The sequence below is a fragment of the Drosophila willistoni genome, chromosome 3R, assembly GCF_018902025.1.
Source record: "Drosophila willistoni isolate 14030-0811.24 chromosome 3R, UCI_dwil_1.1, whole genome shotgun sequence".
Taxonomy (NCBI): Eukaryota; Metazoa; Arthropoda; class Insecta; order Diptera; family Drosophilidae; genus Drosophila; species Drosophila willistoni.
The window spans coordinates 30,209,040-30,235,692 of NC_061086.1; the positions used below are offsets into that span (position 1 = coordinate 30,209,040).

The following is a 26,653-nucleotide window of genomic DNA, read 5'->3' on the forward strand; positions in this document are numbered from 1 at the left end:
ACTCATACGCCGCATTGTACAGACGAATGAGCATATGAAAGGGGGCGGTGCGATGAAAGGCAGCGGTATGAGAGACATCTCGACGTCTGCATCTGTGTGTGTGTGTGTGTGTGTGAGTGTGCGTGTTTGTGTGAGTATTTGTGTGCGATTTAGTTGCACATGATAATGTCAACCACAGAGCGCGCCTTTTGGAGCCGCCCGGTGAACTGACTTGAAAAGAGTTTTTTTTTCGTCCCCTTTGCTTGGGTTGCTTTGCTTTGCGTGGCCTGCATTGGTGTCCCCTTTACATATATACAAGTAGATGAATGTGTGTGTGCGTTTGTGTTTTTTTAGTCTCTTTTATATTTTTTGGTGGTAGTGCAGCTCTGCCTCTGCCTCTGCCTCTGCCGGTGGACGACGCCAGCTGTGCTAGCTAGTGCCGACTATCGCCGACTTGGCTCTTCAGTGTTAATTCGTCGACACGAGGCGCTGCTTTTCCCTAAAAAGTCATCGTTAACATCTTAAGCAATTGCCCTTCTAGACGGTGTCCCAGTGCGTAATTCTACGCATGCCACGTGCTCTTCAGTGAGTTAATAATTGTTGTTGTTCTTGTTTTTGTTTGTCAGTGTCGCTGTAGTTGTTGTTGTTGTTGTTGTGTATCCGCGCGAACACACGAAACAAAAAATAAGAAACAAAGTCGATACAACTAAAAGTGTGCCAATTCAACCGAGTGTTGTATGTGTGTGTGTGCTGCTAAAGGCGACCGAACGACGCCTTGGCCTCTGCAACTGAGAGTGTGAGTAACAATGCAGATGCAGCAGTTGACTCTCTTCTAGTTGTATTGCCTGTTCGCTACTTTTTTTTTTCAACGGTTTCTGCCTTGTTTATGGTTTGTTGTGACCACAACAACACGGAAGCAGGAAATCAGCTCAAAATCATAACGTGCGCATGTCTATATAGTTTGATAGTATGATTTTTAGCCGTTAGGTTTTTTACTTCTTTTTTAAAAGGCTATCATAAGCCAATGATAATACGAATAAATCCGCCAGTATATACTCAAGAATGCAATAATGAATAAAATGTCAGAGTATAATTTGTTCCACAGATTAGTAGGATGAAAATTCTGTAAATGTGTTGTGAAATTACATATGTCTGCTACTTTGGTAACCTGTTGGAACTTTTATCTAAACGCAAATGATAATCATTTATGCAGAGTTCTCTCTAAAAACATAACCCAGAGAAACCGAAAAGCGATTTGGACTGTACTTTCATTCTAAATGCATCTGCCCCTCTATATTATCCCAGTGACTCCAGTCTGTATTTTGTGTCCTTATTGCCAACTATAAAACTATTTTAACTATTAAATTTGAATCTTCCATCAGAATATTTAATTTGGACGTGCAGTTTATGAGCTTGCAAATTAGTGAGGCTACATGATTCGTCAAGAAAAAACTTCTCGTCTAAATTACCGATGCTATTACGATAATCAGTCCAAACTCTATTAACATTTTAAATATCGTAAATACCACCCACCCACCTTCTATATATCCGCAGCAGAGAGTATAAAATGGTGCAAATATTTCAAATTTATGAATTTCCAATGAGAGGCCTTTTCAAAGTTTCTGAAATTTTGTTGGCACTCGACTAATTGTAGAAAATTTCATTCAAGTATTTTTGTAAGTCTACTGAGTGTGAGACTTTAATTCATTACTTTAATTCCTATAATACTATTAGCTTTTAGCCTGGTAGTCATCTAATTCTTTTTTTTCGGGCCTTACATTGATTTGTCACTTCTGTTGCCATGTTGTATTTCAGATTCTCTATTTCTGTCTTTAATTTTGTTCCTATTTTGACATGGCAGATACATGTTATGTTCATGAATTTTATTTCTTAATCTATTTATCGACCTGCTCTATCTGATATCTACAATTCAATGCGTTTATCCGCAATTCTTCATTTTCTTACATCAAGTCTTCAGATCTTAAACTGTCTTTTTCGTAAATTTTGGTGATGGGATTACGTAACTCCTCAATTGATTAACTAAAAAGCTCAATCTGTTTGCTGTTTGGTTTTAGTTGACTATCATTCCTGTTGTCAATCAAATTCTGTTTATAACTTGTTTCTTCTGATTCATTGCTATATAATCATCCTTTAGCAGCACTTTTAAGAACATAGGCAAGAAGAGCTATTATGGACATATAGCAATCCTATGAACAATAATCATATTCTTTTTTCTCAAAAGTCGCAATATTATTAAACAATCACTTTCTTTGAATATGTTGAAGTTACTGGTTGGAATACCTGAAGAGGTACAAAACCAACAATGTGAGGAACCATTTCGGAATGAAATTTATAATAGATTGCAAGAATATCTCAGAGAGTAATATCACTAACCATAGAACACATAGATGGGACAAACTCATGATTTTTTGATTGCAAACGCTAGCCTAGTCATGGAACCCCAGAGAACTTCGGGAAAACCCGAACGCTCTCACTCTCAATGAGAGCGTAAAATGGGGAGAGGGCAAAGCAGCTACGAAAAAATTTCAGTCTAGCACAGACTACCGAACGACGAAGGCAGGCCTACGTCGCTTGTGATTTCGTTCTGTCTATGTATGTGTACACTCGTCGGTACATGCTCAGGCTTCGTAGTGTGTGTGTGACGTGAAGTTGTACAACATCGCATTTCAATAGCTCGCTCGACCAAAATTTTTCATTTTCGACAAAACAGCGGCAATGCGAATAGGATATGCCCCTGTCGAAAGAATATCAAGAAATATTGGCATCAGCTACGTATGTATCCCGGTGGCTGTGCCGATAGAGTGTTTGCTTGGCAATAGGAATGTCGCTGGTTCGAATCCCAACTCGATTATCGTTAACGAAGTTTTTTTTTTGTCTATTTTTTTTATTTATATAAAAATAAAAAAATAAAAATAAACAAAAGGTTGGTTGTTTTTTTTTTGTTTTATTTTTTATTTTGTTCCTTTTTGATTTTTTTTTTATTTATTTTCATTTTGTTTTTTTTCCTTTTGTTTATTTTTATTTTTTTATTTTTATATAAATAAAAAAAATAGACAAAAAAAAAACTTCGTTAACGATAATCGAGTTGGGATTCGAACCAGCGACATTCCTATTGCCAAGCAAACACTCTATCGGCACAGCCACCGGGATACATACGTAGCTGATGCCAATATTTCTTGATATTCTTTCGACAGGGGCATATCCTATTCGCATTGCCGCTGTTTTGTCGAAAATGAAAAATTTTGGTCGAGCGAGCTATTGAAATGCGATGTTGTACAACTTCACGTCACACACACACTACGAAGCCTGAGCATGTACCGACGAGTGTACACATACATAGACAGAACGAAATCACAAGCGACGTAGGCCTGCCTTCGTCGTTCGGTAGTCTGTGCTAGACTGAAATTTTTTCGTAGCTGCTTTGCCCTCTCCCCATTTTACGCTCTCATTGAGAGTGAGAGCGTTCGGGTTTTCCCGAAGTTCTCTGGGGTTCCATGACTAGGCTAGCGTTTGCAATCAAAAAATCATGAGTTTGTCCCATCTATGTGTTCTATGGTTAGTGGTAATATTGTAAGTTCTAAAATATTTACTGAATTATAAATATTTTGTTATTAAGGCAAAAGATGCAAAAACTATTTTTTACCATTGTTATAAGCCATAAGCAATATTCTGTTTAGATAAGGTTTTGCACAAAATTTGGTTTCCAATCTCATTTCCATTTGAAATTATAAAATCGACAACATTCAATCTACTTGTATTGTTTCTCTTTAATGTATTAAAGAATTTTGTTTCCAATTGCAAAGATTTCCTGTAAAATATTATGACTTCGCAATTCCTGGCAATTAATTAACCAGTTTTCTTTATATGTGATTTCCGTTCGACTGTGAAATATGTTACGGTCAATTAAGGTTACCTTAAATAACTTTTAATGCCTAACATTTTCTTATTACATCCCTTTTCAGGGTAATTTTGCTCATCACATTTGGATTACATACATTTCATGTACAAATACCAATCTGATTTAAATCGGATGCCAACGGTTCGGCATTAGTGAAAGCTTCCGAAACACACCCACATAATTTATGTAGAAAGTTTTTAATCTGAACAGATTTTGTTTTTTGTTGGTTGTGTTTTTTTGTTTGTTTTTTTTTTTCGTTTTCTGCTTTTCATTTGTTTGGCAAGGGCACTTCATTAATTTATGAATACGAAATTGCATTTTGACATTTGCCAACAAAAACTATTTAAAACTTACACCCAACTAACTACAGGGGTTGATTGCCCCATCTCTTGGCTGACCGAACTCACCAGTCCTGTCCACAGTCACCGTTCCTTTCCCCCTTCCCTTCCATCAGTTGGCCCTTAGCTGTTGCTGTTGTCCGATGGAGACTACTCGGTTTGATTGAAGCACCCGCATGTACAGAACATTTTAAATATTTACAAAGATATTTCAAAAAACGCTTTTGGCATGTTGTTGTTTTTTGCTTTTTTTTCTTCCTGTTGCCGCTTCTTTTTGTTGTCGTTGGTGTTGTTTCTGTGTCCAGAGGTCCGCAGTTTCTAGAGTGCTTGCTCATTTTTTGGTTGAAAACCCAACAACACAGAAAAAAGGAAATTCAACTTCAAATGCGGCAAAAAGGGCGGCAAAGCGGGACTTGACAGGGCAAGGCCGGGCGGGGAGTGGCCGGGCATGGCTATGGCACTTGAGAGAGCGCGTGTGTCCTTTTAGGAAAGTGTCAAAAACCGTTGGTCAAAAAACCGTATGGCAATTATTCAACACAATTGAATATGAAGTGTGGCTACGGCAGCGGATGAGGGACAAGGCAGGAAGTATGGGGGGAAAGGAGGGAAGGACCAGGAGCAGAGCATTCGGGTAAAAAAAAGTTGCAACGCTGGGCAAATAATGAAAAATACACCCACATCAGTATTTTTCGGCTGTCTGCACTCGTATACACAAACATGGACACTCACACACACGCACACACACACACATACATCGAGTGCCAACATTTCTGCACCCTTTTCATGGGCCATGTTGTTGGTGTGGCTCTGCAGTTGTTGCCGCCTAGCAATTTTTCAGTGATAAAATATTTAAATTTAATTAAGGCCACCAACGAGGCAACACGATTTCCGAGCCATCGTCCAAAGGGGAAAGTGAGTTGTTGGTATATCTGGGCTGAAGCCAGGACCCGGACCTGAACCTGGACCTTTGACCCCGACCTCATGCCCATTTGCTGATGTTCTGGGTCCCTTTTTGCATTTGCGTGCAGTGCGTTTTTGGAGGCTTACGTTTTGCTGGCAAGAAATTCATTAAAAATTTTTGCTTTGATACTACCAAATTCTTTTTGCAAAGTTTCTTTGTACTTTGTCGTTTTTGTTGTTGTTTTTTTTTTTCGTTGGTCGGCCGGTGCGTATCCCACAGATACCAAACCAACCGACAAAGGACTTGAATTGTTTGTGTGTATGTCAGTGTATGTATGTGTGTGTCCTTGTCACTGATTACTTTCGGACTTAGCTCCTTTTGGTTTTGTAATTAAGCTCGACACACTAAACTTGCATGCATTTGCTTTCGTATCTCTTAAGATATTTTTGGAAAAATTTTAAATTGAACACGCTGGAAAATTGTTGTGCAAACAAAAGTTTCGACACTGCTGGCAACTTAATCGCCAGGCCAGAGTCAAAAAGTTTTTTGCTGCTGTCTTGTATCACAAAACTATTTCTGCTCTCTCTCTCTGTGTGTGTGTGTGTGTGTATGGAAAACTTTTGATCTTGAGCTGCGAGCGAACAAGCTTGGTACTTTCTTTTTCTGCAAATATTTTTCATTATGCGGCTGAAGTATTTATGGAATTAGGATAAATTATATGGAAAATATTTCACTTTGTGTGCCAGTGGGTGGAGAGTTTTTGCGACTAAAAAGATTTAATGTTAGCTTTTCTCTTTATTTTATCGATTTATCTTTAAAGAAAAAAAAAATTTGGAAATCGCAAGCTGTGAAGAATTAGTATCAATGCTGAAATTTAAGCCTTGACTTGTGTAGTTCCTGTTTAAAGAATTTTTTTAGCAGAATATAATTTCAACTAGTGTACAATAATTTGTATTATAAGTGTTCCCCACATTAAACTTAGTATTTTTTTGGTTTTATAGAAGATTTACAAATTTTCCCACGTCAAAATCAATAGCATTTTCTTCTAGATCAATGAAGTTGCAATCCTTAACTGCTGCAAAAATTACTTTAAGTATGCTTTGAACAGGACAGATATCATATAGTTAGTTCGCTTAAAAACTATCGGTCGAAAATTTAATTTTGGATCAACAAATGCCTCTTCTTTAAGTTAATACTATAAAAAGATTCGTATTATATTACGGAATAATATACCAGATAGCTCTTATCAAAACAAACTTTACCTAAAACAATTCTTTTAACAGAGGTTTGCATCCTTTATTTTAAATTTTCATAAAATTTGCCATCTATGAGGTGAATATTTTGACCAATTTTGTAAATGAAGTTACAAAAAAATTTTAATCCTTTCTCTGCCTATATTTAATTTATAATATGAGATTTCTGATATAAACATAAGAGAATTATTTCTTTATTTTGGCTATATTTGCTTTTAAAATGCGAGTATTTAGTTATTGATAATGATGAACATTTTTTTAAACAAAATGTAAGTTTATTATATTATTCATGTGTATGGAATATGTTTTATCCTATTTTACTTTATAATTTTTAAGCCGATTACTCCCTTTTAAAAATTACCATAGCTCGTCTTAATACCCAATGTTAGAGCAACATAAATTCTGATAATTGAGCGAACTTTTAGTCTATTGAAACTATTCCTCAATTGAAGTAAATACTCTTCTTGTTTCTCTATCATTGCAAATGGATTAGCAATAAAAATGAAATACGTGTATAGATTAAACTTCATAAACCTGTTTGTTTTTACCAAATGATTCAATGACTAGAATGATGGATACAAATTGTATCCATGTTTTGGTTTATTTTTCAATTTCTGTCAGTTATTAGTTAAATGTTGTAACTGTACTTGTGCCAGATGTCTGATTGATTGATTAAATGAGAGAAATTCGGTTGTCATCGAGCTAAAAAATATGGTATATGCTGACAATTCAACATGATCATGGTCAATGGTCAATCGGTTGGGTGCAGCAAAAATGGGAACTGGACACGTGTACCTGTTTTGTCACATCTAAAATTCTATTGTTTGTATTGGGTTTCTCTGTGCGGATAGGTTTTTGGCCAAAATGCGTGCACGTAGGAAGCATGAACTCGGTGGGGCGGGCAAGAAGGAGTTGCGCACGAGAAGTCAACAATGCTCGGTCGAAAGAGGCATGCAAATTGGTTATAGAAAGCTGCAGGGAAACAACAGGCTGGCGAAGGGTGCAATGAAGCCCGAGAAGTGAAAAAAGGCCTAGAGAATGGGCACAACCAATTTTTCTTGCATTTTGTCAGAAAAGAGAAGGAGCCAAAAAAACAGAAAAATGGCAGGAGGGCAGAGCAGGCAGGCTGGCAGGCAGGCAGGCAACTTTTTCCAGCTGTAGTTGTTTTTGCTGTTCTTCTGCTGTTTGTCCAAGTTGCCATTTCAAGCGTGTTGCAATGAAAAGCAAACTTTTTCAATGTGGCAGGGCAATAGAGGCGAGTTGGTTGCTTTTCGCACTCCATTTCGCCCCCTGTTCGCATCTCTTAACCTACCACATAGTCTTCCTTCTACTTTTTTTCTCATATCCCCTTCCTGGCTGCCCTGCAACCCAAGTGCGCGCCCATGAACCTGACTAACAAAACTCAATGGGGAGCACACGGGGCGTATACGAAATTAAAATGCACTCAGCTGAAAAATTGGTTTTCTCGTTCTTGACAAACTTTGAGTGATTTCTGAAAGCCTCTAACGAGTGCCAGACCTTTACCAGAATGGGGCGACATGGAAAGTAAGCAACAAGCAGAAGGCGTAACGCCAGTCCACAACAAATGTTTTCATTTTGTGAAGAAACAGTAAGAGAAACACAGCAGCAGTAGCAGTAAAATACGTTTTCCCCATTGTTATTCTGCAAAAAAAAAAAAGAATAATAATAATAAATGTATATACATTTCTTTCAAAAAACTCCAAATTTCTAATCAAGCGTGCCGAACAGAGATCTCCGCTTCCGCGCACACAAAATAATTCATAATTTACGGTAAACAAATGAAAATGGTTCGTCGAAATGGAAAACTCAACACGTTCCTCTCGTTTTTCTCTTTTGTTTTACAGCTAAGCTGCTGCTGACCGAACCTAGAAAAGCCGCCAAGATAGACAATCAAAGTGCCAGACAGACAGACAATCCCGCTGCGGGAATGCGCTTTGTTGGCATCCTGCCCTGTACCCTACAGTGGCAGCAGCAGCCTTCGGCGCCGCCTCCTTCAGTGTCAACTGGTAAAGCTCCCAAGCTGATTAGCTACGGCAATGCGGCTCGTTCGAGCGGACAACCATATCCCGCAATGTCTTCCATCAACGAAACCAATTGCTGCAACGATGGAAGCAATCAAATGACGACAACGCCTGCTAGTTGTTGTCAGGAGTGTCGATGCTGTAAGCAGAGCTATGAGCATTTGCCTGTACCTCGGCTGCAGCATCAGCAGCCACCACCGCCGTTGCCTCAATATCGACAGCACAAGCAACAGCAACAGGTCAACTGTATAACGACTCTTCAACAGACGACAACAACAACACAAAAGATGCAGCAGTTGCCTGGGGGCAATCTCAACTGTTTGGCCATGCCGGAAACAACAACAACACGAACAACGTACATGAGCAATGTGCCACCGCATCATTGTCATCCCCGTTGCAATGGACAAGACAACATCAACATTAGGAACAGCAACAGCAGTAAAAGTAACAGCAGCCACATGTCAGCACCTGCACCTGCACCTGCAATGACCTGCCAGGGTCAAGGAACACCAATGTTTTTTCTACCCTTTACGTTGCCAACTTTACCGCAATCTTCGAGCGATGATACAAAAACTCTGATCTATTCCAAAAATGTACCGCCACCGCCTCAACCGCCACAGCCGCCGGCACCTTTAACTCTGGCCTGCCAGTATCAACAAGTACCAGTTCAGGTTCAGCCGCTAATACCACCGCCGCCTATGCCTCAAATGCTTGTATCCTGTCAATTGCCAACCACAGAAGCAGTTTCACCACCACCAGCACCACAATTGACGACGGATGGACGTGTGCTATCACTGAAATCGGTGGCTTCTCATGCCATCAGTGCATATCAGAAGGTGAGTCGAAAATGTCGAAAAATGAAAAATAATTCCAATGCGAGAGTGCACACCATGGTTAATATTTATGGCCCCAATGGCAACAAAGCAAAAACTTCAATTTACATAAACATAAAGAACATGCAACAAAATAAACTCACAAACACACACACATATACACACACAAACACACACATGCAAAGCTAGAGAATCTGTATGCATGTTAGCTAAGATTTAACGCAGCGACAGCACACAAAAAATCAAAGTTACAAGGACCAAAGAGGAAATGCAAAAAAGGTAGAAACGGAAGTGAAAGCTCAACGGAGATAAAAGAGAAATGACAGGAGGGAAAAAGGTGATGGAGGAGGAGGAGGAGAAGGTTTCGGGGCGTTACACAAAAAACTAATGCATAACCTAGTAAGATCATCAACACGAAATTTTACAGCAAACTCATGTCCAAGGATGTAGATATAAACTCGTCGTTTTTGTAGCCCAAAAAAACCCACCTCACCCAACCCATCGCTTGGCTCTCTTGCAGCCGCATTCGCGTTGTTGTCCTACGCTCAATGACTTTTGCATTTAATATGAGTAAAGAAGCGCAGCAGGACAACAACTAGAGCAACATAAGACGAACTGAAATGTGAGCCGGACTTAAGGATTGGGATGGGTTCAACAAGGGGGTGCGAAGTAAGATATAGAGGGGTTTGGCCCAGCGACATGCAAAGCATAGTTTGTAGTTCTTTTAAATTACGTTGTTGCCTGCAGATTTTTACAGGTAAAGGCTCTCCGCAACAAGGACAAAGAGATAGTGTCTGCTGTCCATTTGTTGTGTTTCTTTTTTTTTTTTTGCTCTTTTCTCTTCCTTCTTTTCTACTTGCTGCCTTGTAGTGTCCAATGCTTCGTTTATTTGACAGCCCCAACTACGGTTGTTGCTGTTGCTCTACTTGTGCATACTAGATAAGTTTGTCCTGATTAAGAATCTGCAAACACATATATACATACATACATATGTATATTAAGCTGTGAAGAGCAAGAGGCAGTGCCACGGCAGAGACTGAGTATTACAGCTGGCATTAAAACTGCGATGTCAACATTTCGAATAGTATTTTGCTATATCCTACACCCGCAGGGCACATTTCTTAACTAATCAAATGAGATGTAACCTTCATCCATTGAAAGTTTTTTGAGGGTATCTTCAAGTCGATATTTCAACTGAATTTTTTGTAAATCTTTACGTTGTTGTTGCCCAAGTGGTCAGTTTACATTTGACGCAAACACACACACACACACACTGGGATATCGTTTACGCTAAGGATTTGGCATTCCAAATTACAATATGAAAATTCATAGGGTTTCTTATAGTAATTTCAGGTAGCTCTCTCCTCTCAGTTGCCTGGATAAAATATATTTTATATTTTGCATTTTAAATAAATTCAAGTGCTACCTACAGACGAACATACATACATTTATACATAGAGAATAGTGGTAGATTGTATCCTTTTGTGATGCTGCTCATTCACATGTTTAAGTAGTTTTATTTAGCTGCAAAAAGCAGAGGAAAGTTCGCCCTTTTCTGCACATTTGAATGTTAAATCTTTCATGAAATGTTTTTTTTTTTTTTTTTTTGTTGTTGTTGTTAGTCGGCCATCTCTGTCTCTTCATCTCGAAGTTGGTTTGTCCATATCTGGCATATCTCAAAAGGATATGTTTGTGTATGTGTGTGTGTGTGTGCATATTTTGTGGTCTTCCTACAACTTAGCAATGCCTTCATCTTCTCTATGGCTATAGCTTGTTTTTGCTTCATCTCTTTCTCCTGCTTCTCTGGCTTCATCCTCTGTCAAACTGGACGCGCTATCATGCACAAAGAAAGCATTTTATATACTCACTTTAATGCTTCCACTTGGCCATTGTTATAATGTACTCCCATATACACAGTATACTATATATAGAACATATGTAGATACACATATATGTGACTGAGTGAATGTGTCTGTGTGCGGGTGTGTGTGTGTGTGGTATAAACCTCACAAAAATATTATTGGGTGCAGAGGCAACTACAATGCATCAAAAGTTTGTTGTGTATTTTTTTTTTTTTTTTTTTGTTTTCTACTTGCTGCTGCTTGTTGCATTGCAAATCACATGAAGCCTTCATAGTCTTTATAGTCCTGCACTGCTACTGTTGCTGCGGCAGCCTCCACTTCCATTTACCACTTTGCATTATACTGAAATAACAGTTGGTTGCCATCTAATAATTGTTCTTTTCTCATATTCCATGTGCACTTATGGAGCATTCGAAAGCGGATTTCGTTGTTAGAGTTTGAATTTTTGTTTTGTTTGCTTTTAATGTTTTCTGAGGGTAAACCCAACACTAGGTAGAAATGTACAATGAATGAACTGCATAAGCTTTTATTACCGAACCAGTATTAGGTTTTTAGGGTTTTTCTCCAATTCTCCATTCTGATTATCCTTAAAGTTTTAAAGTTGGTCAGAGTTCGGATCCCAGTTGACACAAGTTTTTATAATTGAACTACAAATTTTATTTGTAGCTATCTTTCAGCAAGAATATTTTGATATACTTGTTTACACGAATCAAGAGATGGAAAGGAAGAATTTTCCTTTGACAACACTTCGCATGCAGCACTTTTGAAGGGAGGCGAGTTGCCCGGACATTCGTATTATTGTTGGCCCGAAAGTGGCTTAAAAAGTACAGACAAAAAACATATAGTTGAGATGTGGAGTGGGTCGGAGATATGGCAAAGGACAAGACTCCATTTGGCTGAGGATGTGCGCTGCCTTAATGGCCTCGGGAGCCAAAGTGTGATGCGTAAGTGAATTCATATTTCATATATTGCGTTAACATGTCAACAAAAAGCGCAGACACACAAAGTGCACTGGATTTCTTTTTTTTTTGTTTCAGAACGCATTCATTGGTTTGGTGAATCGTTGATTTCGTTTGCTCAACTAAAAAGTGTCATCTCGCTCTTTAACTGATGGTTGCTTTGCTTAAAGATGTGAAAATCTGAAACTGATACTCAAAAATGGTAGCCGTCACTGTCGAATAGAAATTCAAGAAATGTTGGTTACATTTTGAGCAAAGAGAAATTTGATATTTGCGCCAAAGGATGCAATATCAAAGGCTTGCTTTGTGGCCAGCACCAGCGACAGGCGGAAAGAAAACTCAAGCAAAATTGTTGACAGTTAAAACTGGTAAATTGGACACGAGCATGGCAGAGAGAAAGAGAGAGAGAGAGAGAGAGATGTCAGTGACAGTGGCAAAAAAGAAACCGAAATTCAAAACAAAATCAGATACCTTGAAAATCTTCTACAAATTTGTAGCATACTTATATGAGCAAGGAGAATAGACGGACAGCCTTAACAGCTCAGCTACTGTGGTGACTTTCTCTACTTTCAGTTAGCCTTAAGGGCTTTTCGCTTGGACCAAAATCCGTGTCGTCTCCATTCTGAACCTCACCATGGGAATCATTTGCTTCACAGCGCACTGTTAATTTAATCTGCGGACTGGCCGCGAGGTGGCGTTAGCGTTAATGCAATCTCTGGTGTTGAATATCGTGAATTTCACCGCATCCAACTGAGTGCCAAAGTGTACGTGTGTGTTTGTGTGTGTACGTGTGAATGTGTTGCTGACGCATTGAGTTACTAAAAAGTCTTCTTAAGGACGACGCTGACGTTGCCAACAGCTGAGGCAGAGAGTCAGTTTCGCCTTACTGCTCTTGTGTGTGTGCTGGCACTTGAAAGCTTTTACCACAATGCCAGTGTCCCTGTGTGAGAGCCTCTGTGTATACGTATATTTATTCATTTGTGTGTGTGTGTGTGTGTTTTGTGTGTATGCGGGCTTGTCAAGTGCTTCTTTTGTTGCCCATTGATGCTGTGTCTCTGTGCGCGAGGGCGCCAAATTTCAAAAGCATTCGTGCAAAAGCTTTTTTTGTTGTCGCAACCAACCAAACAGTTTATTTTGCTCGACACTCGAGGCGACCTTTGAAAGGGGAAACGATATCGGCCGCTTCAATTTCAATAGCAGTCCCCAGGCCGCTTCAACTTGTCAATGTTAAAAATATATTATATGTAAGCCACAACATATGTATGCCCCAAGTTAAGCATTTCCCAAACCAAACCCCAACAACTATTTGCTCTACTAATTTAATTTGCCGCAAACTTAGTTCTCGCATTCTTTTTGTTTTTTTGCGCTCGCGTAAGGTCAAAACCGAATTAAATGCAATTGACAGTTGTAATTTCAAGCAAGCTGTCAAGCGAAATCCCCAAATACCGTGCTAGCAACACAATTGCAATACCAGAAAATACAGAAAAACCCAAAGCAGGCATCAAACTAACTTGTCGAGAACGAAATTTATATACTCTAGTGACTTTTGGATTACTTTATTAACGAAATTATTTTGAATAATCCCTGATTCTCAATTAAAATTTTATTTTTACATAGATTATACATGATTTCAGCCTTTGCAATATGCAATAAGAGATCAGATTGCAATTATACCTGCTCTACAAAAAAGAGTATAAAATCAAATAGAACTAAAACCAAACTCTGGTGGAATACAATAAAATGCAACCAAACACAACTGACAAAGAAATTGTTGCCGAATGTGAGCAAGAAAGAAATCGCTAGTGCTGGCCAAGGGGGCGTGTCGCTGACAAAGATAGACAACACGTAAACGGAACGACAATGCCAAGCCACGGCTGTCAAATTAGAGGCAAACAGCGTAGCAAACAAGGCGCGCGCAACTTTGTTGAAAGAGTTAGGACCAAAGCCTTGAGTGCGATTCATTCAGTCAGTCAATCAGTGTTATATAATGATAATAATAATAATGGCTAAACTAAATCATTTTGAAGTTTAATTGATGAATCGTTGCCATTGATGGCAAGCAAGCAAATTGTAATGAATATATAATTACTCAATATTAACAGACAGTTTGCTCAGCTGCCTTTTGATGATTGCTAATGAAACTTAATTATTCTCTCTTTCGTACTGCTTATATTCGTTATTTAATCTATGCAACCTATATTTTATACAAATTGCTATGCATTTGATTGTTAATTATAATTAGCTCACACTCTAAATCATCAGTTGGGTGATTTGTTGCCATTCGTTCAAATCGAATGTGTTAAAGTGAACTGTGTTTCCATCTTATCTATTTTCTGCATGGTTAAGTGATTACCAAAATGAGAAATGCAACTCCTGTGTGTGTGTGTGTTTATGTGTGTTCAATGTGTAATTGAAATGCCGAAGCATTGTTTAAATTAACATTTAGCAGCTTACGACCACATACTAAACTATTTACTAACACAGAGAGCTGTACGAAAAAAACAATAACAATACCACAAATTTGTCTGAAAATGCTATGTGAAGAAACATAGATAGATACATTGTCATCAGGGACGAAATACATTTGTTTTTAATAGTTTTAATTGTTAATCTTTAATTTCGTATTAATGTGTTTGTGCTCCCACTGTAGGAAGTTCTTTCACTTATGTCTAGAGAATCATTTCTTTCATTTTGCATTTTTAATTATTAATTTTTTGCAAAGAGTTTGCATTAAATACTTTCTTTAATAACAATTTTAATATATAATGAATATCGTTGGTTGTCAATAAACAGTTTTCAATTTTGTAAAAGAAATTTGCTGATTGTTTAATGGGAAAACGTAAATATAGTTTAATTCAATGAGGTTTCAATTTTTTTAGCTGTATTTCTAAAGTTTTCAATAATAGTTAAACGTCTGAAAGTGTTCGGTATTGAATGATGCAGTGTGAGATCCTGTTTCTGTTCGTTTCGTCCCTGTTTTCAGTGTTCTTGTATGAATTTTCAAATGGCAGAGCACAAAACACCGTTCGATACACATTATTACTTCAACGTTTCATTTGGTTGCTCCCCTGTTCAACTGCCGCCTGTCTGCTGGACTTGCTCTTGTAAATATTTGTTGAAATTCTTTCGAGGCTTATTTCGAAATTTATTCAATGGAAAATGTCTCACATAACTTTAGTTGGCTGGCCAGCTAGCTAGCTGCTGGCCCTGTCTTGGCACAAACATGCTCGTAACTAGTAGATGAGCATAAATAAAAGTGAGTGATGCGCAAAATGAAGTTGCAACCAAGATGCCTGCCCAATGGCTCCATTCCTGGCATATCCTTATAGTTTCATTTAGTTGGTCAATTAATTTACATGTCGTTGGTGGTTACTAACTTACTAAGAACATACTTAAAATGCAACTAATGGACAGGTATTGAAATTTTAAGATAAAGACTTCCAGATGGTCAATTCTTTCTGCAAATTAATGTGTGACTGCACGGCGTGAGCACGTGTGTATGAGAGAGTGGAGTGGAGGATGGATGGTGGATTTGGTCAGAGGTTGGTAACTTTGACAAAAGATCTCTTGTCTTGTTTCTGTCTCATTACAAAATTGTTTGCAAGCTTTGTCTTTCTGGGCGGTTTTGTGTGTTTCTGTTTATCTTTCGTAAACGTGCCAGGACATCTTTGCTTTCAATAACAAATACACTTGAACATAAAACAAATTGCAGGCACACGAGTCTTTGGCTCAAAGAACTGTCCTCCTCCCCCCAAACCATGTGGTCTAAGGGTGTATAGTAGACCATTCACAACGACTTCATTACATTTTTCGGTATTTCCGTTGCTTTTTGCCCATTTAATTGGCCGTATAATTGATTGGAGTTGTTATTGTTGTTGTTGTTGTTGTTGCGGCTGCTTTTTCTTAGTATTTCATCTTCCAGCATCTAACTCATTATGTTGTATATACTTATACATAGATGCTCGCTTTGTATCAAAACATTAGAAAATACTCAAAGCAAATGGCAAAGTTTTTGTTCTGTGAGTATTGATACAGCAAGCATTGGGCTGATTTTGATATTTATGCTGCTTCCACAATTCATTGCTCTCGTTCAGCTAAAATTTGTTGCCCTTGTGTTTTGTGGTACATAATTAATTATATTTGCCTTCAACTCAAAATGTCAGTTGGCCTCTAATTATTATTAGGCTAACGAACATAGAAAGCCTGCCCTAGCCCTATATAAAAATATACTCAAGTTAGGGTATTTACCATAAGTGTTGATGTTGGTTACTCATTACATAGAGTGATAAAAGATTATCAAAGGCTAGATTTGTCTTCTAGCACACAGTATTCAATATAGAAGTCATCAGTTGAGAATGGCTGAATCTTTTAGGGTATACAAAATGCGGTTTCCATAAATTAGCTGTGGCGGTATGTTTTGTTTTGCTTACAGGTTGTTTGACATTAATTGATTTATTTTCCTTTTACATAAATTAGGCACTGCCTGTAGATATTTTATTTCAATGAAGAGTATTAAATACGCCCATTGAAAGGTGTGGAGGGGAAACAGTTTTTGGGGTGGAATTTCACAGAGTCGACACTGCGAGGTAGTGGGAAGACAAACAGGTGCCCCAAAACAAAAAAAAGACAAGAACCAAAAGAACACCTTTGTTTGTTTGTTCGTTTCTGAAAAAGACTAACATTTGACTTATGTGTATTAAAGATACACTGTAAGGCCATAAATTGATCAATTTTGAACAGATTAGGAGGAGAAATGTTTATTTCAGTGAATTTATCTTGAGCCAACCAACTAGAAGTTCTTTTGAATCTTCCTTTAAGAAAATGTATTCAGAATTTTAGGAAATAAATTCTCATTTTACTTTATTTTTCACAAAGCCTTACTATAAAGCTTGCTTTCTTTGTATGAGAGGAAAAAGGCATTGCAGCTGCAAATAGAAGATAACATGCTTATTCCTAACTAGCTGGTAAATCTTGACACAAACAATACACTGCCTAATTGCAACTCTTGCATTCAATCAACATTTTACCACAAAAGCTGCTGAAAAGACTTAAAGTACTTTGTATGGCCAAAAAGGCCAATAAGATAAGACAGCCACAGGTCCGTGTTGCTCTCTTAATTATGGATTCTATTAAATTTCAACAAAATCAAAATATGAATATTGTCAGATTAAATTAACTGTGACTTTATAAAATTAGAATAGTCAAAGCGCGAGCCAGGAAATTAATGAAGAGGGTCACGCGAAATGCAGCCTAAACACTCAACAAAAAGTTTCTAAAAGTTAACTAAATAACTTGCCAAATCAACTCTTGACTTGTTGCTGATGTTGAGTTCGTGAGTTGGCTATGAACATAGAACTACCCACATTCATTAAATTCACCCATTTTTGGCGGTTCCACAAACAAGACGAAGAAGAAGAAGTTTGGGGCATTAAAATCATTTTTAAAAAAACATCTAGCCGTACTTTATATACACTAATATTACTGGGTCCAATCAAGAGAGCATAATTGACAAGAACTCTTTATATTGATTAGGTAGGTACAGGTAAAGGATATTCATTGAGTTAAGTATTTAGTAACCAAAGCTTTGGCATAAATAAAAGTAGCCCCTGAAAGGGTATTTGAAATGGTGGGAAAACTTTTTGACAGCATAACATGCAAAAACAAATTACCAAAGCAGTCAAACTGTCAATTATAAGGCAATTAGTTTGGTTTCGATAAAAATGGCAGCTGCTTTTGTAGTTTCTGTCATCGATTAAGCGTATTGGCTTTAGCAAACAGAAAAAAATATAAAGATTGACTTAAATTTATGCCCAACAAAACAAACGAATTTCACAAAACAAGAATTGGCACCCGATTGAACCAAATAATTGGAATAACTCGGCCAATTGCAGATGGCCTTAGTTAGTTCATCTTGATTTATACATTAGTTTAACCACAGTCAAACGATAACCAGGCGCACATGGATGAGTTCTAGGCTTAAATGGCCAAACAAATGTCATGCCTGCATTTTTGTAAGCCTTGCAACTGATTACTAAGAAGATAAATGCAAATGTAAAGTGCAGGCAAAATTTTCCTGTACCTGAATACTAATAAATTCATTGAAATTGATATGAGAAAATTGTATATGAAAGTTTTACGACGCTATAAAACAACAGGCCGCAATCGTCCAAAGACCAAAAGGCGACAGCAGCAAGGACACTATTCAGCACAGGATATGCAAAATGCAGCTGAGACAATACGGTTGCTGGCTCAATCATTGTTTGTTTGCATGTTGGTTTGTTTGGCTGGCTGGTTGGATGGTTGGTTGGTTTGTTGGTTGACTGTGGGTTTGGGCCTGCAGGCTACAATATGAGAACTGGAAATTATGAGCGATATCGCAGCCAGTTAGCCCTTCGTCGTTGTTGGAATGACGTTGCTTCAGCCATTGGCAACATTTGGCTTGGCTCATGCGACGTGTGGTCCCAATATGCAATGTTGCGTGTCTTTCCGGACTGGCTGCCAAGCCACTTCCCTTTACAGAACGCTCGCCTCGACAAGCAGCACTTTTAACGATTGATGCCTTTGGCATGCCTTTGGTGAGGGACACCACTCTCTCTCTCTCTCTAGCCGCTGCTTGTCTATAGCCAATAGGAACGAAGAATCTAATTTATAGTCTCGACCTATTTGCTCCACATAGCCAGATTGCATTGTCAAAGCAAGGCTTTTGCGAAAATTTCATGGTATTAAACTGATGATTGTCCCCGACCGTCTTGTGATTTGCTAATTGTGCGCCTTCTCCTCATAAATAAACATACATAAAATACTATGCCATCAGTGGGTTGGGTAGATGGCTGGCCATTAGTTGCTTACACCTCACCTGAACGAAGGACGTGTCATTAATCAATGTCTATTATATGCAGAAAGAACTGCAACAGGAAACGGAAGTTGTGCCGCACAACTTGCAATAAGAAAAACACGCACGGAGCAAATCTGGCAAAAGGAAGAAATGCATACAAATTCATTTAACTTTTTATTAAAGTATTCTACCACTAAAAGACTATAAATTTTTATTCCGCAACACATTTAAAAGCAAAAAAGCTCTAATAAATAAATAAGTAGTACTTTAAAATGTTTATTAAATGTTAGATACATGGGACAATTCCTATCTCACTTGATTATGATTAAAATTGGTTTTTCTTTGCAATAAAGGTTCAATTCAGAAACCTGTCGTATGAGTAATATGAAATCAAAAATGTAGCATACTTTTGAGGACCTCAAACTGAAAAAGTCAATTGGTTTGTAATTGATGTAGTGCCACGAACGATACACCAAAACAGATGGAAACAGGCTATACAAGATGATACAAAGTCTATATTGTTGTATTTTAACAAAAAATATATGTTGGATAACAGTAAAATATGAAATGTTTGTATGAATATACGTTATAACTCGATAAGTCTGTATGATGGTCATTAAATTATAAAATAGCGCAAATCCGAAGGCATATTTCGTTTCCGGTCTGACAGGCTTGTCAAATGCCAACCCCTCGACAAATACCCTGCCCCCTCTACCTCCTTGCTCCTCATCTGATTGCTGTTGACGCACATATTCCTGTCAACATCAACGGCAATGATAAAACGCTGGCGTCCAGCTTTTCCCAGTCCGCTCAGTCATATCGCACAAAACAGCGAAATAATTTAATTTTGCCTGCCATGTTCGCCGCAGGCCGCCCGCTGAATTTGTTTTATTAAAAAACTGTGTGTGCTACAAACAGAGTGGGAGAGAGGGAGAGAGAAATACAGAGATAAGGCAGGCGACAGAGAGAGAGAGAGAGAGAGGGAGAAAATATAAAACGCAAAGCGTAGAAAATGAAAGAAATGAAATCAAATACTCGAAAAATGAGCAAATAAAGTACAACCGAGATATAACTAAGCACGATACATACATACATACAAACAAACGGCTCTGAATTTCTGTACATTTTATTAAAAGAACAACAAATTCGTGCCAAAATATACAATTGGGATGAAAAGTCATTTATGAAATTCATCCTATCAAATTTCTTTCACTCATAGTAATACAATTGTACATGAAACATTCGATTATATGAGATTGATTATTTTATCTACCATCCAATTCTATGAAGATGGATAACGCAGATTAAAGATTTGATTTAAAGTCAAACAAGTCGAAAATATTCAAATAATTAAATATTTGTTGTTAAGTCAAAGAATCTCTAAAATAAATACAAAGGCAATAAGATGTTAAGAAAACTAAGTGATACAATAGAGAAGAAAAAAGGCTCAAAAGTGTCAAGTGACTATCTATAGCTTAGCGATATTTTAAATAGGATATCTGCCTTGTCCAGTTTTATATGCATTAAAATTAATTGCAGACCAGGGAAGATAAAAAAAAGAAAGAGCATAAATACTATGTTATATCTTCTAAGCAATTTGGTGGCACATAATTTACCAAGGGTCAGATCACTTCAAATTTGTGTAAGGTTCGGCGAGGCGTTGAAATTGTTGTGGGGAAATTCTCCTTTCTTTTCTTTTTTGCATGTCTTTTATTCAGCTCTATAGAACTATATCCGTTATTAACCAAACTAATCATGACCCTTTGTGGACGACACGTGCGCAAAAGTAAAAGCAAAAAAAATGTAAGGCGAAAAACAGAAAGCCGAATTGGAGCAAATTATTGCCACAAACGGGGGACAGCAAATAATGTGCGCTCTGTGGGTTGCAGTCGGCCGTAGAAATGTGTGTTTTTCTTTTTGCTCTTTCTTGTTTTTCTTTTCTGATTCCATATCTCGGTCTCATCGTCTCGCCCTCCTCGATGCTGGTTGCTGCTTTTTGCCTTAATATGTATGTTGTCCCATAACGCTGAGCATATTTAAAGCTAGCCCAGGCAAATCCTTTAAGTGTCATTCGGCGTCCTGCAACATTTGGATGGATATTTGGTCATCGTCATCTGCAAATGGAGATTCGTTTTCGTTGCTTTTTTTTTCCTGTTTTGTTGGTTTGGCTTGCCTTGTTTTTTATTCCTTTGGATTTGCACATTTGGACACTACTTAATTATGTTCTTAGTCCCTTTTATGTCACAATTTTCATTTCGCAACATCAAATAAACTAAATGTGCGGTTCAGCAAAAAGGTGGCATACGGGGGGTGAAAAGGTCGATTTCCCTTCAGCAACTGTCGTTGTTGTTGTATGTAGTTGTTGCTGTCGTTATTGCTACTGTTGTTGTTGTTGTTGTTGTTGTCAACCACAATTGTCGTGGCAAGGTAAACAAATATGCGTATATGCCCATGCTAACAACCTTGCCCATTGGCTGCAACCGAAATGGGAATAGGGATGTTAAGGGGTTGGGGATGGTTCATGATTGTGATGGGGTTTCTCTTTTTTTTTCGGGGGGGGGGGGGGGGGGGGGTGGCGGAACAAATGTGCCTATTTGTAGCCCCGGTGTCTGCTGATAGAGCAGCGGTTGCTCCGGTAGTAGTAGCTCCGGCTTGTGTGGCTAGTTGCTATAAAATTCTGTACGAAATGACCATTTGGACTTTTAATATGCTCGAGTAATGTCTGCATTAACAGAATTCATTTGCAGGACATGGACAAACATACACACACACACACTTACACAGCAACCCCATTGCGTGTGTGAGTGTGTGAATGTGTGGAGGAAAGAAATTTATGTCGTGCTACTTGCTGAAATTGGATTTTGGCTTATTCTCTGTCTCTATTTATATCTCTTTCTCTCTTGCTCTCTTTCTTTTGGTGTCGTTCACTCTGTATCCTGTTTAGTTGTTATTGTTGTCGTCACATCGTTGTTGCTTTTGAACTGTCCAAAACCCAGACCTCCAGAGCAGTTCCCCCAAGTAGAAAAGGTAACTCAAACCTATGTCAGGTGAAACGCATTTATTTCTATTCCCAAGTTTACTGCCTGTAATCCTTCCTCATGATTTTCACACCACTGTGAGACAGTTGTACGCCATAATCAAGTTAAATGCTTCAATTAGAAGGAAACCTTCAGTAGCAGAGAGAACTCTATATATGGCACACGGCACGTGTCCACTTTTTGTGTTTTTTTGTTATTTTGGTTCACTCTCAATTCGTTTTGTTTTATCTATTTATGTTTAATTTTCATATGCCATCACTTAACTTCATTGCAGAATGGCAAATTGCCCAGAAACCTGCCCGCATTGCGTGCCATGGAAATGGCTCTACGTACCAACTCCTTTGCAATAACAACAACGGCAGCAACATCAACAGAAGCAGCCGGATCAGGAGGAGCAACAGCATGCACAAGAGGTGAACTGGACATGGAAGACAGCAGCGATTCGGAAATGGAGTACATGCCGCCATTGCATAGTGAGTACTTTAACCGACACTGGACATACTCTTCTGGCCAGTGGCAAATTCAATTAAAAATTTTTGAAACTGCGCCACCTGCACGTGCGTGACGCACTCGCACTACATGAAAACGGGATGAGATGAGATGGGATGAGATGGGATGGGATGGGATGAGTCTGGAAGTGAATCGTACGAGACTGGTACCCAGACTCTGAATGGACAGTTGAAGGCCATGTCAGCGTCAGGCGTTTCAATTTACTTTTATGTCTCGGAGCCTTATCGCGGCGCAAATTGAAATGATATCTTGACACAATCAGCATGCCACCGAGACAGAGACGGAGAGAGAGAGACAGTGGGCTTAGGGGTATGGGGTGAAGGTAGAGGCACAGACCATGTTATACTACTACTCACTGTGACAAGAACTCAAAACCTGATTCCATACACACACAAACACACACATTCTATATACAATTAAGTTAAACGGTGACCATCAATTATGGGACAAGCTTGCCTCTAAGCTGGGCAGCTGGGCGCCCAGCAATAGCCAAAGTTTTCAGCCCTAATATATTTAGAACGAGAGTGTGGGAGACCAGAATGAATCCAAGCAAAACGGCAAAAAATTGTCAACTTATGGCAAACTTCTGTCTGTCCCGTTACAAGACTTTTGTATTCGTTTTGTGCTAAAGATGATATCATGAAAGTTTTTCTTGCTGGCTTGGACTGCAAACAAAGCTGGCAAAATGGTTCCAAGATCTCTTTTACTCGCTGTTTATTTATATTAATATTTTTATCATTTTATTATGACTACAAATGTGACTATGGCTATGGCTGCTTTTGGCCAAGTTGTGTGACTACCTTTAGCCCTACGGATTGTGGGCAAAACTTTTGGCCACAACTTAAACGCTCTTTATACACAAATACATATATAGTTATTATCTAACCTATCTTACTGTGTTGGCCCAGTCCAAGAACCACTTACATTTCACTTTACGCTTTACCAGCGAGAAGAACAAAAGAAATATGACAAAATAATGAATAAATAAATCACAACAAAAAACTTTTACACCACGCCCTGCAAACGGGGGTCAACAGTTAGTTTAACATGTTGTGTAATAAATCAATATGAATAGAATATACTATGACTACTACATATGACCAAGAATACTATTCTATATGCACTTGAAAACCCCAAAAACTGGGGGAATCTGTCTAAATAAACTATTTTTGAAGTTGGGGGAAAAGGCAAATGTATTTTGCGTGAAGGCTAAACTATGTATATTAATATCTGCAGGGTAAGAAAAGAAAAAAAAAAACAAAGTAAATTAAAGCATATAAATGCAAATTATGCCAGTAACAGAAATCCAAGAAAGCCCATGAGAAGCAGCAACATCAACAGCGACAGCAGCAGCAGCAGCAGCAGCTGTAAGCGCTTCACTTTGCAGCTGTTCCAATTTTAAGCGTAAATAACCCCACCAAACCTCTTTCATGTACGGGTCTGAGTTGCCCCAGTGCTTGAGTTACCCTCTCCGACCTCCCACCTCCACCCCATGAAACACTTGTCAATAGGTAAAATGTAAAGGCCTTCTCTACCTTTCGAGGGCTCCCCCTCGCAACGGCAACGCTCATGTTGCTGCTGTTGCTACTTCGGGCTGCTGGCGTTGCCGTTGCCGTTGCTGTTGCTGTTGGCGCTGCTGCATTTTTTCGCTCACCTGAATGTTTGTTCAGTCAGAAAGTTTTGATTTATTTACGGCGCAAGTTTTACATTTTACACGACACACTCGCCTCCAATTACACGTCGCTGCCTACGTTGCTGCCAAGCAACCCTTTCCCTAACGCTTTTCCTCGCTCAGCGCGGACTCATTTACACCTCAGCTGGCGACGGCAGCAACAGAAACAGCAACAGCAACAGCAATGGCAACGACAACAACCCTGAACAGTGTGCCAGGCATTGGTATATAGAAAGGGGGGAAAAAAGTAAAACAAAAACGAAAAAAAAAAGAAAAAAGAAAAACAGAAATACTTTCCTTCAGATTTTAATCGCTCACGTGAGTCCTTTGCTTGTGTTCCTTCAATGTGTTTGTGTTGACTTTGTTGTTGTTGCTGTTGTGTTTTTTTTTTTTACATATTTAGTCGCAAGCGGATAATGTGTCGCCATGTTGCTATCGTCATCGACTATGATGGTGCATACAGGTTGAAGGGACTTTTGCATTTATAATGCAAAGACGAAATCAATTAGAAACCGGGTTACTTTTCACATGAACTATGGGGAAATCCATTGAGTTTATGTGATGAAAATCTTAAAGGTTATCGTTTACCATATTCTGTTGGCCTCAGACACGGATAGTCTCTCTTTATAAGGTTCTAAATTATGTAATTATTATGCAACTTTATAAAACAACATTCTTAGTTTGAACAATAAGTGAATATAAAACATAAGTTGGTTCTATTTTGAATCTAGTTAACTGTGTTAAACTCGTAGTGGTTGAGTATTCCAATTGTTGTATAAAGCCTAATCTGAGTGAAAGATGTAGGTACAAATCTGTGTAGAATCCTAACAAGTCTTGTGTAAGAGGTTTTTAAATAAATTGCTTACATTATCTGTGCAATGCATTATCTTCTGCTGGTTACAATCATATGATTCAAAAACCTTTTGTTTCTATTTAATGCTCTAAATTACTTTTAGGAAAAGTAGATATTGATAATTTTGTCAAGCTTTCTTTGAGTAATGTCTTAAATATTGTGGTCGAGTTATAATATTTTAAAAAAGATTTAATGATTAAAGTAAATATTTCAAGGGTTTCAGCTGCTTGCTCAAATGACCTTGAACATCTGACCAAAATGACAAAAATAAAACCAACTATCATCACCGCATCTCTTGTTCGACAAGAGCTGAGCCATTTAAGAATAAGTTGCTTGCCAGCCATCTCCTTAGACACTTTCCAAAGAGTTACCCCTACCGCCCTTGCATGGCCACCGCGATTCGTAATTGTTGTTGTTCTTGTCCCCTAACCATTCAGCAGTGTCTTCGTTTTCGTTTCTCGGTTTCTTCGGTTTAGCCTTTGCCTGCTTCTAATACGCTTTTGGCCAAAGTAACAGTTGCTAAAATGTTTTCTATTGTTTTCACGCTCAACAAAAGGCAGACAATTAGTTTTCTTAAGCGACAAATCAAGTAGAAATTAAGTGGTGGCGGGTAAGGGCAAAGACCAAAGGCAAAGCAAGTTGTGGCTGAATAGCAGCAATGGCACGAGATGAGCCAGGCCGGAATGGTGGTTGCTGCTTGACGGCTCCAAGTTGTTGCTTGGCAAAAGGGCGCGCGAACGATATGAAACGAGAGTGGATTATTGGCCCTTGAGGACATAAACAATACATACAAAGCATGTGTGGGTGGAATAGCGTATCAGAGCCACCACCACCATCAGCCGCCACCACCATCAGCCGCCATCACAACGAGGCCAACCACAATGTCATGTTTTATCACATACAGCTGGAGTAGCTAGGAAAACCAAGGCAGATGCCGGCATACCGATGTAAGGGCCATCTGATGCTTCTAACAGAGATGAAATGCACTCAACAACAACCGAGTATAACACTTGAGCTAGAAATGCTGCCATAAATAAGGCAAAGATAGTGGGAAAATTTCCTCAATGGCCCTTTGCCATACACGAACGAAAGGATACCATCGAAAACAGCCAGGACAAGAACCAGCAATTCGAAATTATTTACAGCGCATGCCTGAGAGAGTAATCAGGAGGAATGTTCGTTTGGTGTTCGGTTGCTGACGTTGGCCAACATCGGGGAAGGACCCAACTCGTTTTCTTCAAAAGGATTCGGAGCGAAAGCAGCGCAGTCAACTTCTACGCCGACAGAATAACGGTATGCCAACGATGTGTTGACTATTTGTGAGGCGGACGAATGAGCTTCGCCTTCAGTTTGAATTGTGTCCTCGTAAAGAAAGGATATTCGTTACATTGTTATTAAGTTGTTATTATAATTTCTCAAACCAAAAAAAAAACAAAAAAAAAAAAACACAAAATAAAAAGCAAAAGGAAGGAAGAAAGAAAAAGTAAAAAGAAAATAAAACAAAAACCCAAAAGCAAAAAGCCAACCAAAGCAAAGCAAATCAAAAGCCAACAATTTGACAAAGAATATTAATAAATAAAAAAAAAAACACAACATAAATAAATTAATAAATAAATAAAATAAACGAAAAGTAAGAACAAAATAAAAAATCAACAAAGA

The 26,653-nt window shown here is 38.4% G+C and overlaps 1 protein-coding gene across 1 annotated transcript; it reads left to right on the plus strand.

Annotated features, from left to right (window-relative positions):
* Nucleotides 1-467: 467 nt before the first annotated feature.
* On the plus strand, nucleotides 468-25,945 carry LOC111519359 (protein masquerade). Its single transcript, XM_047011637.1, has 4 exons — nucleotides 468-564; nucleotides 8,256-9,268; nucleotides 22,234-22,432; nucleotides 25,899-25,945. Exons 2-4 carry the CDS (start codon nucleotides 8,339-8,341, stop codon nucleotides 25,943-25,945), a joined length of 1,176 nt encoding a protein of 391 aa, XP_046867593.1. The 5' UTR covers nucleotides 468-564; nucleotides 8,256-8,338.
* The last annotated feature ends 708 nt before the right edge of the window (nucleotides 25,946-26,653 follow it).